This window comes from Microchirus variegatus, assembly GCF_963457635.1.
Source record: "Microchirus variegatus genome assembly, chromosome: 5".
Taxonomy (NCBI): domain Eukaryota; kingdom Metazoa; phylum Chordata; class Actinopteri; order Pleuronectiformes; family Soleidae; genus Microchirus; species Microchirus variegatus.
The window spans coordinates 12,322,231-12,338,292 of NC_139806.1; the positions used below are offsets into that span (position 1 = coordinate 12,322,231).

Consider the following 16,062-nt stretch of genomic DNA (forward strand, 5'->3'; position numbering starts at 1 on the left):
CAAACACTCAATGACCCCGGTTTAAAAACAAGGCTTTTTTTTTTTTTTTTTAAGTCAATGTTTGTTGCCTACCATGAATGCACAGATTAAACATTTGTAATAGTGAGTTTTTTTGTGTATTTGTAGCTCTGACATTGAACACATCCTCAAGTTTGACCCCATAAAGTATGTAAGCGAAAGATTGTATTCTTAAAAACACACGAGCAGATCATACAATGCTTTAATGAAAATTGTTTTGTTTTTTAAATTACTTGAAACAAAGTTTTTTTCTACAGACAAATTATGAATACAGTATGAAACCAGCCTAAAATCTACAAGCATCAATTACACTTTCTCACGTGGACACATATACATGTAGGGGGCTGCAACAATTAATCGAAATACTAAATTAATCGAGTAAGGCTTTATAAATTCTGCTTCTTAAATGTCATTTTCCCTCTGACTGTAACCTGAAGATCTTTGGTTTGGGGGAGAAAAACATTTAAGAACATTGTTATTTTGATGTTTGGGGAAAAACGTTTACATTTTCTGCATTTAATGTACAAGACAATAAATTGACAGATTAAACTGTAATGAAAGTAATCATTACTTGCAGCCCTTTTTACATGGTACAGTATACACACTCAAACGAAATACTGTAAGCACAGTCTAAGCTTGTTTCTTTAAGCACTGGAATGTATGTCTGATTTCTTCCTGTCAAAGCACCTTCATAAAAAGGCTTTTAAAGTCCTTAGAAGAGACAAAAAATCTTCCAAAGTTCAACAAAAAGAATTGGATAAAAAAAAAAGAGCACGATCCTCTAGGTACAGCAGAGAAAAAAAATAAGAGTGTAGACGGCGTCTGCTTCACAGCTGGGGCAGTTTGTCGACCGGCGTGTCAAACTTGAAGTCTGGAGGGAACAGTTCCGCAGCGCGCGGGTAGATGAGTCGGTACGACTGTCTGATTGTGACGTCTGCGACTCCAGCAATATCTCCGATTTCTGTAGAAGTCAGAAAGACAACGGGGTGTAATGTCTGAGCTGAAAACATTCAGTATTGAAGCTAGGAGGACGCAAATACCTGGCATGTATTCCTATTTTTAAAGTATTTTTTACTTTAGTTAATACTTTTAATGTCAACAGTGAGTTTTTTGTTTGGTAAGTCATCAAAAGAAAAAGCTGAAATGTTGCTCGGCAAAATTCCATCACTATTAGGTTTTGGCAGGTTTACCACACTTGAAATCAGTCATAAAACATTCATTCATTCATCGTCAAGGAAACATGCACATTTTTCTCAATTTAGCACTAAAGGTGTGCAGCAGCGCCAATTTCCTCACTCACCTTTCTGGGTCTTTTTCTCTGCAGATGCCTGGGACGCCATGTAAATGGCTGCTGCAGCCACAGAGATGGGGCTCCTGCCCGGCACCAGGTCCAGCTCCACGGCCTTCCTGGCGATGTAGGTGGCCGCCATCTGCACCTGTTTGGGCAGCCCGAGGTTTGAGCAGAAGCGGGACATGAAGTCTCCCGTGGTGATGAGGTCCACGCTGGTCTCCAGTGCCTTCAGGATCAACTTGAAACATCTACCGATTTCCTTCTTGGAGATTCTGGAGACGGCGCAAATCTCTGTGGATGAAAGGAGCAAAATCAGGAGCGATAGATAGTTTTGGGTATCACTTAAGACACTTAACCCCAATATTGCTCCTGACGGCTGAGCTGGCAGTGTGTGAATGGGTATGAAAGATGAGTTGCACGTAAATGTGCTGTATGAAGGAGTGTGAATGGTAAAACTAGTGTAAAGCAGCTTTGAGTGGTTATCAAGACCAGAAAAGCACAATATAAATACAGTATATAATAACAACATTATCTGAGCTATCAAAACTCTTAGAGGAAATGTAGTAGTGAGTTCTGACCTTTAAAGGTTCTTGGTACACCTTCTTGTCTGCAGGCAATGTAGAGACAGGCTGAAGCAATGGCATCGTTGGCTCGTCCCTTCAGGCTCTTCTGTTCGTAAACCTGCTTGAATAAGTTGTTTGTTCTGTCCTGAAGGGTAAGAATATTTTTTTAAAGCAAACAAATTACAGGTTAACAACCTTCCTGAATTCACATGAATTGTTCAAGTCTGTCCTGAACCAAAATAATTGTTGAAAATCTCTGTAACATGAGGAAATGAAGTCGTACTATTTGGCAACACACATGAAAACTAAAGGCTGCAATTGAATGGCTCCATTTTTGATTGTAATATGCCAATATAAAAAATATAGTATATGTATTATTTTTCATGTATTTTATGTATATTTTTCCTACATCTTTCAGCCCTGTGCTCCAGCACACACAGTTTTTTGTGCAGATTTGCACAGAATTACAAAATGACCACAAGCTTTGCTTTCAATTCTCTGAAAGACGATGTGTGGGTGGTTTTCAGTTCTCTCGATTCAGTCAGCAGACATTTAACATCCATCGTCTAGTCCGTCAGTCTTGACCGCAAATACCGGACGTCGTCTAAACTGGACCAGGTAGAGAGAATGACAGACATTATTAACTTACAATGATGTTCCTCGGCAGGTTGATGCGATCTGCCATTGTGCTGATCTCTTTGAAAGCGTTGAGCATGGCCCGGTCGGAGCTGCTCATGGTCCGTCGGTTCTGGTACTTGGAGTTTCCAAACTCGTCAAAACTAGCTGCACCAGTTCCCTGTGGTGAAAAACATAAAAGATGATTTATTACAATTATTAGTACAATTCATATTCAAATTGCTTTGTCCCCAATGAGCTATTAACAAAAGAAACCTGGAAGTGCTGTAAAACAAAATACATGTGAAGTCACTGTCTCTGACCTTGCTGATCATGGTGGTCAGGTCTCCTCCATTCAGCAGTGGATTCTGGGCGTCTCCTACTCTGGATGGGTCTTTCAGGGCTTTCTCATTTGAAAACGTCCTCCACTCTGAGCCCACATCGATCACACGGTCACCTGAGGGAAAAATGGTGTGGGCAAATAAGAAACTGAAGAGAACTAAAAGGTGGTGATGGATTTCTTTGTTACAAACTTTAACTGGCAGATTTGCTGCATGAATAATACCAATGTAAATTAATCTGAGAGAATAATAATATCCAACAACCTCACGCTTTAAGTTAAACTAAGAACATTTACACATTAGTATTTGACTTTTGGGTTCATTAATATTAAAGGCTTATACCAAACAATACAATTTAACCCTGCACTTTAGTGTGACTGCATTACATCCCTGTGGAATAATTTGTTTTTTGTTTCCTCAGGTCTAAATGTGGCACTATCATTCAACACGTCACCCTCTCCCTGCTCTTCTTCCACATCATCTCTCTGTGAGCAGTGAAGCAAGAACACATAAGCAAACAAATGTGAGTGACTGGGTGTGACAAAGACAAGAGTGGTTATTTCTTCTTCCACTTATCGTGGAAATAAGTGGCAGAATTAAGGATAGGATTTTTGATATTTTTCTTTAGAGCTGTGCTGAAGCGATGGCAGCAGAAACAGGCGAGGCTTCTTGCATCAGAAAGTAACTGGCGTCTCCCGAGTCCATGTCTGACCCGGTGTGTGTGTCTTACCCTCTGGGGGCTCATTAGAGGAGAATACTGTCTACCTCACATTTTAAAAAAGAGATTATTCCACCTGCCCCAGTCACACACGTACGTGCCTTAGCGATAAGGAACATATTGATTATAATACACATTCATATATCGGACTAGAGCCAAATCACTATATTGCAAATAAATACTTTTAGAGGTTGTTTCTAAAACACTACTCTTAAGTTTACTATGCTTTAATAGCTACGATAATGATCTCGACACAAGTACAGGAAAACCGAAATGGAAAGGTTGTACTTATTGTGCGTCTGCTGAAAGCTCTCTGGGTTTTTTGTATTCACACTCACCAACTACAAGGCCGCACTCAGGGCAGATCATGTCCCCCGCTCTGTAGTCCTCCACCAGAATGGCTTCAGGGTGGTTGGGACATTGAACTCTGGGAAGAGCCAAAGCATCTCCACTAGAGGAGGAAAACATTTCTTCAATGATGGAACAGCGACAATTGCAGACAATGATGAGATACGATGGGGAAACTAGAACACAGAGTTGTGAATGCTGCGGTTAAATCCTGATATTCAGTGTGAGTATGATGCCGTTGCCTTTGATCTGCCTTCGATCTACCTGCCCTATCAATTCATTTCCTATGGCAGGAAAATATGCATGTATGAATTGTTGGACAGATGTCATCGCTTTCATTTATCTTCTACCGCTTTATCGTCCACACGAGGGTCGCTGGTGCCAATCCCAGCTGACATAGGGCAAAGAAGTGTACCCGTATTTAAATATTTAATGGTTTCTGCCACTATAATGTTAGGAAATTTCAGTGTGATTTAAAGTCATTTTACGAGTTAAAGGCATTATATATAACATTTATTGCAATAATAATGTGAATCGCAATAGTTTAGGTGAGAATACTCGTGACTTGAAATCTGCCTTTAGTTGCCTACTCGTCTACACTTAGTAGAAATAGGATATTTTAATGAATAAGTTATGGTAAAGTAAGTAGTCCCTGCCAATTTCACTTGCCGGCAGTTTACACCAGGATAATGGGAAATTGAGAAAGCTACGTTAAGAGATGCTCCATCAAAGTTCAATACACAGATTTTACTATGCACTTTGTTCTCCATTTCAATAGAGAAATCCTGCACTTTTCATTTTGTTTTCTTCAGTTAGATATCGTGATGTATATCGGCATGATTGTCCTGCAATAATATGTATCATCACAGAATCGTTGTATCGTGCTTTTATTGGTAGTGTGGACCATGTTTTGCGCATTGTGGTACCGTTAGCAGTGCCTTTTAAGTCTATCAGCTCCACAACTCTACTGTTTCTAGTGTCACACAACAACTTTTTATTTAAAAAAAATAATAATAATAATAATAATTAAACTGTTATAGGCTAATGGATAAATGTATAAACTCATTGTCTCGTATAATGGAACAGTTTAAATCCTGGGCTCAATCCATCGTAACCAAGACGTCATGATCGCTTAATGAAAGCATAACAGCAAACAAGCACAGACCAACCATGAACCAAGTGACAATTAAACACAATTATTTTATTTTATGCCCCGTGTTAAAGTCAGCGTTTAACCAATTGACAAGTGTTGAGGAAAAAGGCTGAACGTAGAGCGTCCATCCGGAGTTGAGTTTCTGTTAGCATACGTTTCCGCTTCAAATTCCATTAGCGAGACAAAGCAAAACAAGTACACAATACGACGTCGTCGCCGTAAAAACGATCACGAGCTGTAGCGATTGTGCGCCGGGGGTTGACGCAGCTGTTGACGTCCACTTCTGGCAACATCTACCCGGCTAACTAGCTTAATAACGGCACAATACGTTGTTCGCGTGAGTGTACGAATACGAGCGCAGGGTTTGGTGGCAAAACGGTGCCACCACGTCCACATTTAAACATGTCGTTTGAAATCAACAGTGTCGCGAGAACTACACACGCACAAAAATAGATTTTACGTGAAGGAAAAAAAGTTGCTACTCACCGGCTCGTCGACGCCATGTCACTCTTCGCACTGTACCCGTTTGTCAAAGAAACAAATGATCGCAGCACCCATATTTATAACCTTTGTGGTCACGTGTCTCCTGGAGTACGGACAGTCAAAGAGCCCAAACTAGACCAAATGCGATTCTCCCTAAAATAAACCCTTTGTTTCGTGTCCATTTATTAATTATATTTTTTATTTATTAATAATGTTGTTATTAATATTATTCCAATTGTATTATTATTGTTATTATTATTATTATCTCCATAGTTTTATTACATGTAGAACAGTTGTGAATTATATTCATTAAGAACAAAGAACATTCATAGACATTACTCATTTTTTTGTGTTTGGGTGTGTTGTGAGTGTGGATGGGGGATGGGGTGGGATGGGGTATTTGAAATAACCATAATAATATTCAGAAAAATTATATATTTATTAAAAATAAAAAAAAGTCTCCATGTCCAATGAAAAAAGTACTTTGTTGTGCACCAGATCAGGGTAATTGTTTTTTTGTTTGTTTTTTAAAACAGAACATTATTTGGCAGTTAATATATTGTCCCATGGGTGTTCAAATATATAATGATGATTTTGTGTTGCTCTGAACATCAGGCTGCACCCAAGACAAAAGACGAACAAAGAAAAATAACCAGTTGCCATTTACATACGACGTAGGACGTGTCTTTAATTTGTTTAATCAGTCCTTTCGAGATCATAATTGAGAAAATGTACTTTACCAAAAAAGATAAGCATGTACACCCAACTCAAATCAATACTCATTTCCTATTATTAATATTCATTATTATATATTTAAATTGTTGTATGTATGATTGTGCAATTGTATGTGAGTCAGTAAAACTGTTCATATTTTGTCATGTTCTGTTGGTTACATTAGTAATTATGATCAGTTAACTTGAACCTGCTTGAATTGTTAGACTAAATGAAAAGTTTTCATGAGATAATTATTATATAAATAGTCCGTATTATTTACACTTGGAGCACTTTTTGTAATATATATATATTTATATATAAATAGTGACAACATTTATAATGCAATAGCATATGTGGCATTAAACCAATTTACACTGTAACAGCTGACCGATGACAGTGCTGTCTGACAGCCTCAGCCTTTGTGTGACTCTGTACCAGTCTGTGACAGTGTTGCTCCTCCACATCACACTGTCCAGGCCTGTTAGAGGAAAAACACAGAGACACCCAATGTGACTATGTTTAGTAAAAACACATCACGCCCTTTGGAAGTTAATGTACTTACAATACAACATCATGACGTCAAGTGCATCAAAACAACAGCAGGTGGAGCTAGATAAGAGCGAGGACAGGGTTTGAAAAACATTTGAGTTTCATTTGTCTGGCAGCAACACTTACTGCTTCAGGAAGGATGACAACACAGATTAGATTTTATAGAACAACTCAAGGTCTGTCTGTTGATTCTCAACGGATCTATATTGGTATGCCCCCACTTTAATTTAGTTTTATAAGGTAATTAATTACTATGAAAAAAAAATGTTGTGTGGGTTTGTTGTTGTTTTGTGGGTTGGATCACAACCCATCTAATACATTAATAAAGAAAACAGAGCTAACTCAGCTAAAAGCGGAGTAGGATACACTTCATACTATAACTCAAATCCCGACAGTAGTCACAGTTAAACCGATCATTGGAGCTACAACTGCGGCTTCATAATAGTAACAGTTGTTATTAATATATTGTATTTAACTGGACATTATGGGAGGATACTCATATATATATATTACATATATACAGTATATATTTATATTTACAAACAGAAGCTACTACCTTATTACCTATTTTATATAGATGTTTCACTGACAGCTGCTTTAAACCACATGCTCCATATTAAATAATGTATACCTGACTGGGCTATTTCTCCACATACTGAGCTGGTTGCCAGGGGGAAGCCAGGGGCCCCTCAGCTGTCTGCCCCATAACCATTAACACATTCAGGAAACCCAATACTTTTGAACCGCTGTCCCTACCGTCCACCACTATGACAACAACAACAGCAGCGACAGCAACATCAGCCCACGTCATATCCTGTTTCCTCACCTGCACCACAACAACAACAACCGTAACCACAGTCGGAACAGTGCAACACAGGCATGATGGTGTGGTTCATAGTTAGGGTTCATTAGAGGTCAATGCACACCTTTACACCATTTAAACACTTAATGGGCACAAAAAATGTCCTTGTTAGAATTTGTTCAAGCCTTTGGTTCCATGGCGGACACGAGAAACTTGATGTACTGATTGTAATCTAAATATTTATTTTGTCTTTATGTCGTCTCAGGCACCAAAACACCAAAGCAAATTCCTCATATGTTTATTATATAAATAACACTGTTTTACCCAGACCCTAGATTAGAACTTACAGTAACTGGTCATGTCTGCATGTGTTACGTCCACATTTGATCTCGTATAACCTTGCAGACAGTATTACACTATCACGCCCCAGTGGCTTTGTGTGTGTGTGTGTGTCTGTCGTTCCCTTTTTTCTTCCTTACATTCAAAGTACATGAGCAGCCTGAGTGAGAGCAGGCTGCCAGCACCAGCAGCCAGCAGCCAGCAGCCCAGGACCGGTTGAAACCTGTATGCAGTTGCAAGTGAAGAGACACTTCCTCCACCCAGTGCATCATAAGAGCGCACAGTGATGCACGAGCTCAGCACACAGGGTCCTATTGACTGTTGAGTTTGTCAATAGCAGTCACTCACACTGAGAGAATAAAAGTACGTATAAACAGTGGGACAAAGTACAAACAATGTTGCCTTAATGGGGGGGTTTGTGTTCTTTATAGTTTGGACTAAATGGAACACTGTGGTTTACGCTGTGGCAGATATTTGCTTTGTGGACAAAGAGGCACACTTGAGAAGTCTTTAGCAGCAAAGTCAGCAAAGTTATTTCAACAAACACGAGAGACAGTTTGCGGTGTCTTGACCCTGAAACAAAGAGGGGGAAGCTGGTGCTGCGTTCAAGGCGCGTTGGAAAGATACAAGTTTACATTTAATCTTATCTACTTCTATTTTAAATAATAAATACAAGTAGATAAGAAAACTTTTTTATTTAATTTTTTTAGGTCTGTATACGATTAATTTGCTATTCTTTTGTTAGAAGGTCACAGCATTTATTACAGGCAACACTTTGTTGGCTTTATTTAGCTGTCTTAATCTAATCTACACTCTTAGAAATAAGGGCTCCAAAAGGGTTCTTCTACAAGGGCTGAGGTTCTACCTGGAACCATTTGCTTTTGAAAAACCCTTTCCCGCAGAAAGGGTTTTTTAAGGGTTCTAAATAACACTAATGGTTCCAGTAAGAACCATTTTGATCCAGAGAACCCTTTAAAACCTCATTCCTGAATAAATTGTTTTAAAAGGGTTATTGGTGGAACCCTCCAAAAGGTTCTACCAGGAGCCCAAACAGGTTCTCCTATGAGGACAAGCCGAAGAACCTTATATGGTTCTACTTAGCAGTTTTATTTCTAAGAGTGTAGTTACAGCTAAATCGGCCATAACATGCACAACCGCATACAGAAAATGAAGCAGTTCAGTGGAATGTAGACATTATTGTTTTGTTTTCTTTGGCTTTTATTTATAGATTCATGTCAAAGTGACTCTGACAAAAGTCAGCCATGTTTATGACATCAGATGTGGAAAACCCTTCTCATGTCTGGAATGATTTTATGTGTTGATGTTGTTCTTTCAACCGTGTTTCCTATTTTACTGTTTTTACCTTGTGAGTTTGAAAGTGTCTTGAGTGTGCTGAATGTGTTATATTTTATTGACAGAGATCTATCTATCTATCTATCTATCTATCTATCTATCTATCTATCTATCTATCTATCTATCTATCTATCTATCTATCTATCTATCTATCTATCTATCTATCTATCTATCTATCTATCTATCTATCTATCTATCTATCTATCTATCTATCACATTGAATAGTACACGTAAGCAGGTCATTGGTGACAGGAACACCAGTGAATCAATTACTTCAAATCACATGATTGGTCGTGTTTGTTGCAGTGTCGTGAAGACTCCAGATACAGATAGCGTGTTCAATTTCTGCCAGTAAATGCAGCTCAATGTTACAAACGGACCTTTAAATCACTGAGATTTGTCTAATAAAAGATTAAAACATGCTTTTTTTAGAGGTTGAAACATGGCAGAAGAAAGATCTCAGTGGAGACTTAACCAGTGGTTAAAAGGCCTGATTTAGCAAAAATAAGTTATTTCACACACTAGAACACACAAGGAAGTTTTGAAATGCTTGATTAACTGTTTGAGTGTATTATTGTGTATGTGTTGGTATGAGCCATTTTCATATTGTATAAGGTTTTTCCCCATTCTTAAGTTGACATTGATGTTTAAGATAAGCTAAGACAATCGTTTATTAGTAATTTACATGGTCACAGTAGCAAAGACGGTAAAGATAAAGAATAAATAATAAACATGCATTTCCACATATGAATGTGAAAGTACAACAATACAACTATAAAAAGTTAAAATATAATCTACATTGTAGACCAGTGTTCTGCAACCTTTAGTATTAAAAGAGCCATTTGTGTCCTTTATCCACCCAAATAAATGGAGTAGTAATCTAAAAAGAAGGAAAAAAAACTGTTGACTGTTTTTATCTCTTTGAAATAAATATTGAAAAATGATTTGAATTTTATATGGTTCATGATTGAGAAAACCTGCTTAATGTGTACATCTTCATGTACAAATGTCCTCATTTAAAGGTGCATTATGTAAAAAATCTAAAGCAACTGGCCATAAAATCCTCCTAATATGTCACACAGACTCAGGAATAATGTTCATATAACAAACTGAACTCACCAACAACAACAGTACAGACAAAATATTCACTATAAAAAAATATATTTTGCAGACTGCAATTCATGTTTATGTTTTGAAATCATGTTTTGGCATGTGGCGCCACCTACCGCCGTCTACCAATCATTGCAGTCAGTAGAGTCTCAGCTGCTGAGCAACCATGGGTTGCCAGTTAGGTCAGAAAATGAAACCTTAAAGACCTCGGTATTTTGAATTTGAATGTAATAACCATTTTTGGCCACATTCGTACATATGGCACCTTTAAGTGCTGGGAATGTCTCCTTTTCAATAACGCATTTGATGCAAATTTTAGTGGAAGAAATATTAAAAGTGTTCACTTTGAAAGAAACAATGAAAGAAAATAAAGATAAACTTAATTTTTGCAAAGCTACAGAGAGCCACATTACCAGAATGTATACAGTATGGGCTCGATATTTATAGTATTTTTATGTTTCTTTTTTTGGGGGGGGCTATTTTGGTTGTTTTTAAAAACTCATGCTGTTAAGTGTTAATGTTGACTAAAGGTAAAAACTTCATCAGACTGTGTGAGTTTCCTGGCTTGTGCGTGTGTGTGTTTTTTTCCCAACAGGCCGTGAAGGCAGCATCAGATAAACTGGCAGGCGGTGTCTTTGAGAACTGGCCGTCGTGTCATCCTCCAATGAGAAGCGTCGGTCGCAGCCACAGCAGCAGGAGCAGCAGCAGCAGCAGCAGCAGCGGGTCCGTCCGTGCGGCTCCATATTGGATACTGCTCTCTTCCACACTCGCACTGGAGGTCTCCTTCTGCGCATATGCCGCTAACGCCGTTGGCTCCACTCTGCTCTGCGGCGTCAGGTGTGCGGGATGTGAGCGACACAAAAACATGCTCTCCAAACCAGCGCCATCCTCCCAGTTTGTCACCGGGCGGAGGAATTAGGCTGGAGTTGAGGCGCACCTGAAGAGCGGGGGCAAGAAGTGTGGCATGCGACCAGAGGAAGACATAAGTGGATTGAGATAAACCCACTGAGGCAGTGAGTATGTTTTTTCTTCTCTTTGTGTCTGTTTTTAAATAAGCGGTCACAGGAAAACGGACCACCCGTAACTTGACCGGTTTGTTCCCGCATGATAGCGGTCCAGTTACTGGTCACCTGGTGTGAATGTTTAACAGCATGATTCTCAGTTTTCTAATGTTTCAACAGGTCACCTGACCTGAACCAGTGGTGCACCAACTCACACTGTCCACAAACTCACTGTGAAAACAAACCAGCAGGGCCTGACCTATTTACTATTCCTCAGTCAAATTATTACACTCTTACAAACTTAGTAGTTGGCAGTAGTTGCTAATACTTTTTCATCCAAAAAATATTATTTGATTTGGTTTAGTTTTAGGTTTATTTTTTGATAACCACTTTTATCTATTTTGTATGTATAAGTAGTTTTTATTATTATTATTATTATTATTATTTTAAAGTATATACAATGCACACGATCAGTGAGACAGACAACAAATAAAACAATTCAGTATATATTTTGTTGTTATTAAATAGTTTGTTTTTTTTATCAGGTAGAAGATGAACAAAATTGCTTCACATTTCGCCACCCTGACTTCTAATAACGGGGCATCAGCTGTAGAATAACCTGTGTTTGTCAACCTATAATTATAATAATAATAATAATAACTTAATTTAAATAACAATAGTACTATTATTTATAGTGTCTTTAAGAAAATGCTCAAAAACACCTTACATCAATAGAAAACAAACTATAAAGTCATATCAAATACACATACACAACAGTGAAATACACACACAGATGAAATGAGTCATATTTCTAATCTAATCATTTGCCTACATAAATGTGTCATTTACTGTCTGCCTACTAACACAGCTCCTTCCTACACGTGGCCGCTCTGCAGCACATGTTTATGTCTGTTCACACAAACCTTCTAAACCTACATTTCCATGTATGTAACATAAACAAAGTACACTGGCTTGTATTCATCATCTGGAGAAGTTCATCTTAAAGTGAGGAAATGGACTCCTATGACTCTGCTGCCAGGTCCGGCCTCCTTGGCACCAGGCTCCACCCTCTCCTGGAGGCCCCTCCCCCCACCCACCACAAAGCTTTTTATCCCCTCCAATCCCAGACAGCTGTAGGCAGCAGGCGTCTTCCTTTGTCCCACTCTCGTAAATGCCGTATTTGAGAAATGCTCTTGACACGGCCCGACATTTCCTTTTGGAATGCGTCGCGGTCAAAAAGTCCCACGTTTTGGGCCTTTATCCAGAATCTGCACACTTTTATATGCAGAAGGTTAAAAGTTGTCTCCACTGGGATGTTTGATGTTCTGCGCCACTGCTCCGTTTTTCATTATTCAATACAATGACTCAGGAACAGGGAAACAAACTGAAAACTGACCTGCTGTGAGGCACTCCCTCTCACCGCCTGCCCGGCAACATCCAGAATAATCCAGATAATCAAAGTAATCAAATCTAACCACTTCTGTCTGTGAAGAAGGAAGATTACAGGCATTATTAATAACAGCTGAAATGACTTGAGTTATGGGAAATAAGTTTAACTCAGTGAAACACGTTTGTGCCAGAATGAGTCAGAACAGTTGGTGGACTTTAACTCTGTCCCAGTAACAACAGGTTGTACGTAGTAAGCCTTTATTTAGCACCGTTTAAGTGTTTTTAAAGCATTACTGAATGAAACTAGACAGAAAACTGAGGGGGAACTGAGAGTGGACAAAAATAAACATCAGTGCCTTCCTTTCACACTCACACATTCACACCTTGTAGAGCTGCAGGCTAAATGTGACGTGGGGAAAATGTATTTGTATTATTTAAATTTGACTCTTATAGTATAGTAGTAATAGTTTTGACAGTGTGGTAATGCTGCGTCACATTTGAAATCTACAGTATCTTGAACTCACCGTTTCATTTAAAAAATGGCGTCACCAAATTAACTAAATACATGGCAAAATAATTGTTGTAAATACAATTTTTTTTGCCTTTTTTTGTTTGAAAATGATTTAAATAATGAATTGATTCAGTACTTTGCGTGTAATCATGTCCTAACACAGCAGTGCATGACATTAACTGATTCTCCGTGTGTTGCAGCGATGTTCACACTCACCGAGGTCGCGTCTTTGAATGACATTCAGCCGACGTACCGCATCCTAAAGCCATGGTGGGATGTCTTCATGGACTACTTGGGGCTGGTCATGCTGATGCTGTCCATATTCGCCATGACCATGCAGATCACCAAGGACCAGGTGGCATGCCTTCCGTGTTTGGAGGAGCACGACGAGGCTTCGGGACCTGGACCTCACTCCATCCCCCAGCAGCCCACACACCAAGCAGCCACATCTGCAGCCACCGGGGCTCCGGTGTTAACCACAATCCCACAAATCAGCAAGGATTTACCGGACGAGGCTGTTCGCGAGATCCACATCACACACCAACACACTGCAGTGGTGGCAGAGAAGTATGCCAATCAACCTCAGCCGACGGGAGTCAGGACCAATCTGGACTATCAACAGTATATCTTTGTCAACCAAATGTGTTACCATGTTGCCTTGCCCTGGTACTCCAAGTACTTTCCGTACCTGACTCTCATCCACACACTTGTCCTCATGGTCAGTAGCAACTTCTGGTTCAAATACCCCAAAACGAGCTCAAAGATTGAGCATTTTGTTTCTATTCTGGGACGATGTTTTGAGTCTCCGTGGACTACTAAGGCTTTGTCTGAAACGGCTTGTGAGGACTCGGAGGAGAACAAGCAGAGGCTGACCAGCAGCACCTCAGCACCTAAACATGTGTCTTCGGAGGGGAAGGATGAAAGCGCGGGCGTCAACTCGTCCACTCCCATGCTTGGGGTGAAGTTCTCTGCAGATAAACCCATCGCAGAGGCCCCGAGTAGCATGACAATCCTGGACAAGAAAGACGGGGAGCAGGCGAAAGCCTTGTTTGAGAAAGTGAGAAAATTCCGAGCTCACGTGGAGGACAGTGATTTCATCTACAAGCTTTATGTCGCACAGACTGTCGTCAAAACAGTCAAGTTTATCTTGATATTATCTTACACCTCAACCTTTATGGCTAAGATTAACTTTAGGCATAGCTGTGAGCCTGATATTAAACAGCTAACGGGATACAAACAGTTTTTCTGCACGCACAACATGGCTTTCATGCTCAACAAGCTGCTTATTAGCTACATGGCTTTGATTCTGATCTATGGGATGGCGTGCTTGTACTCTCTGTTCTGGGTGTTTCGGCGACCTCTGAAAGAGTACTCATTTGAGAAGGTGAGGGAGGAGAGCAGCTTTAGTGACATTCCTGATGTCAAAAATGACTTTGCATTCCTTTTACACATGGTTGACCAGTATGACCAACTCTACTCCAAGCGCTTTGGCGTCTTCTTGTCTGAGGTCAGTGAAAACAAGCTGAGGGAGATCAGCCTCAATCATGAGTGGACCTTTGAAAAGCTCCGGCAGCTGGTGACCCGTAATTCACAGGACCAACTGGAGCTTCACCTCTTCATGCTCTCTGGACTCCCGAATGCAGTGTTTGACCTCACGGACTTAGAAGTGCTGAAACTGGAGCTCATTCCTGAGGTGAGGTTCTCGGCGAAAGTCTCCCAAATGACCAGCCTGCAGGAGCTGCACCTCTGCCACTGTCCTGCCAAAGTAGAACAGACGGGTTTTGCTTTCCTCCGCGACCATCTGCGATGTCTTCATGTGAAGTTTACTGATGTTGCCGAGATCCCGGCTTGGGTGTACATGCTAAGGAGTTTGAGGGAGCTCAACCTAATTGGCAACTTGAGCTCCGACAATAACAAAATGATCGGTCTTGAGTCCATGCGTGATTTGCGGCACTTAAAGACACTGTGCCTGAAGAGCAACCTGTCTAAGATGCCCACAAACATCACAGAGCTTTCACCACATTTGATAAAACTAGTAGTACACAACGATGGCACAAAACTGATGGTGCTAAATAGTCTGAAAAAGATGACGAGTATAATTGAACTGGAGCTGCACAGCTGTGAACTGGAGAGGATTCCCCATGCTATTTTCAGCCTGATCAACTTGCAGGAGCTTGACCTGAAATCGAACAACATTCGAACCATAGAGGAGATCATCAGCTTCCAGCACCTCAAGAGGCTGACGTGCCTCAAACTGTGGCACAACAAAATAATCTCCATTCCATCCTCCATCGGCCAGGTCAGGTCTCTGGAGTCTCTCCACCTCTCGCACAATAAACTGGAGACCCTGCCTCCAGCTTTGTTCACTCTACCTAAACTGCGGCACTTGGATGTTGGCCACAACTCCATCACAGTGCTCCCCCCTGATGTTGGCCTCCTCCAAAACCTCCAGCACTTAGCCATCAACTCCAACAAGCTGGAGGCGCTGCCCAAGCCTCTCTTCAGATGCACCAAGCTGAAGGTGCTGTGTCTGGGACACAACGCACTCACCGTGCTCCCAGAGAGTGTGGGTCAGCTGGTGCAGCTCACTCACCTGGAGCTCAGAGGAAACTGTCTCGACAGACTGCCGTCCCTGCTCGGAAACTGCCGCCTGCTGCGAAAGCAGGGCCTGGTCGTGGAGGATCACCTCTTTGACGCGCTGCCTGTGGAAGTGAAGGAGAGCATCAGCCGAGAGACCAACGTGTCCTTTACAAGTGGCTTGTAG

At 40.4% G+C, this 16,062-nt stretch overlaps 2 protein-coding genes across 2 annotated transcripts; one reads left to right on the forward strand and one right to left on the reverse strand.

Moving 5' to 3' along the window:
- Positions 1-286: 286 nt before the first annotated feature.
- gtf2b (general transcription factor IIB) lies at positions 287-5,566 on the reverse strand. Its single transcript, XM_083890407.1, has 7 exons — positions 5,534-5,566; positions 3,885-3,997; positions 2,811-2,944; positions 2,522-2,668; positions 1,888-2,017; positions 1,319-1,600; positions 287-979 (listed from the first exon to the last, which is right to left on the reverse strand). The coding sequence occupies exons 1-7, from the start codon at positions 5,548-5,550 to the stop codon at positions 846-848; spliced, it is 957 nt and encodes a 318-aa protein (XP_083746533.1). The 5' UTR covers positions 5,551-5,566; the 3' UTR covers positions 287-845.
- A 7,934-nt stretch (positions 5,567-13,500) lies between these two features.
- On the forward strand, positions 13,501-16,062 carry lrrc8da (leucine rich repeat containing 8 VRAC subunit Da; the record flags this gene model as incomplete). The annotated part of the gene is made up of 1 exon (XM_083890001.1): positions 13,501-16,062. One exon carries the CDS (start codon positions 13,501-13,503, stop codon positions 16,060-16,062), a length of 2,562 nt encoding a protein of 853 aa, XP_083746127.1.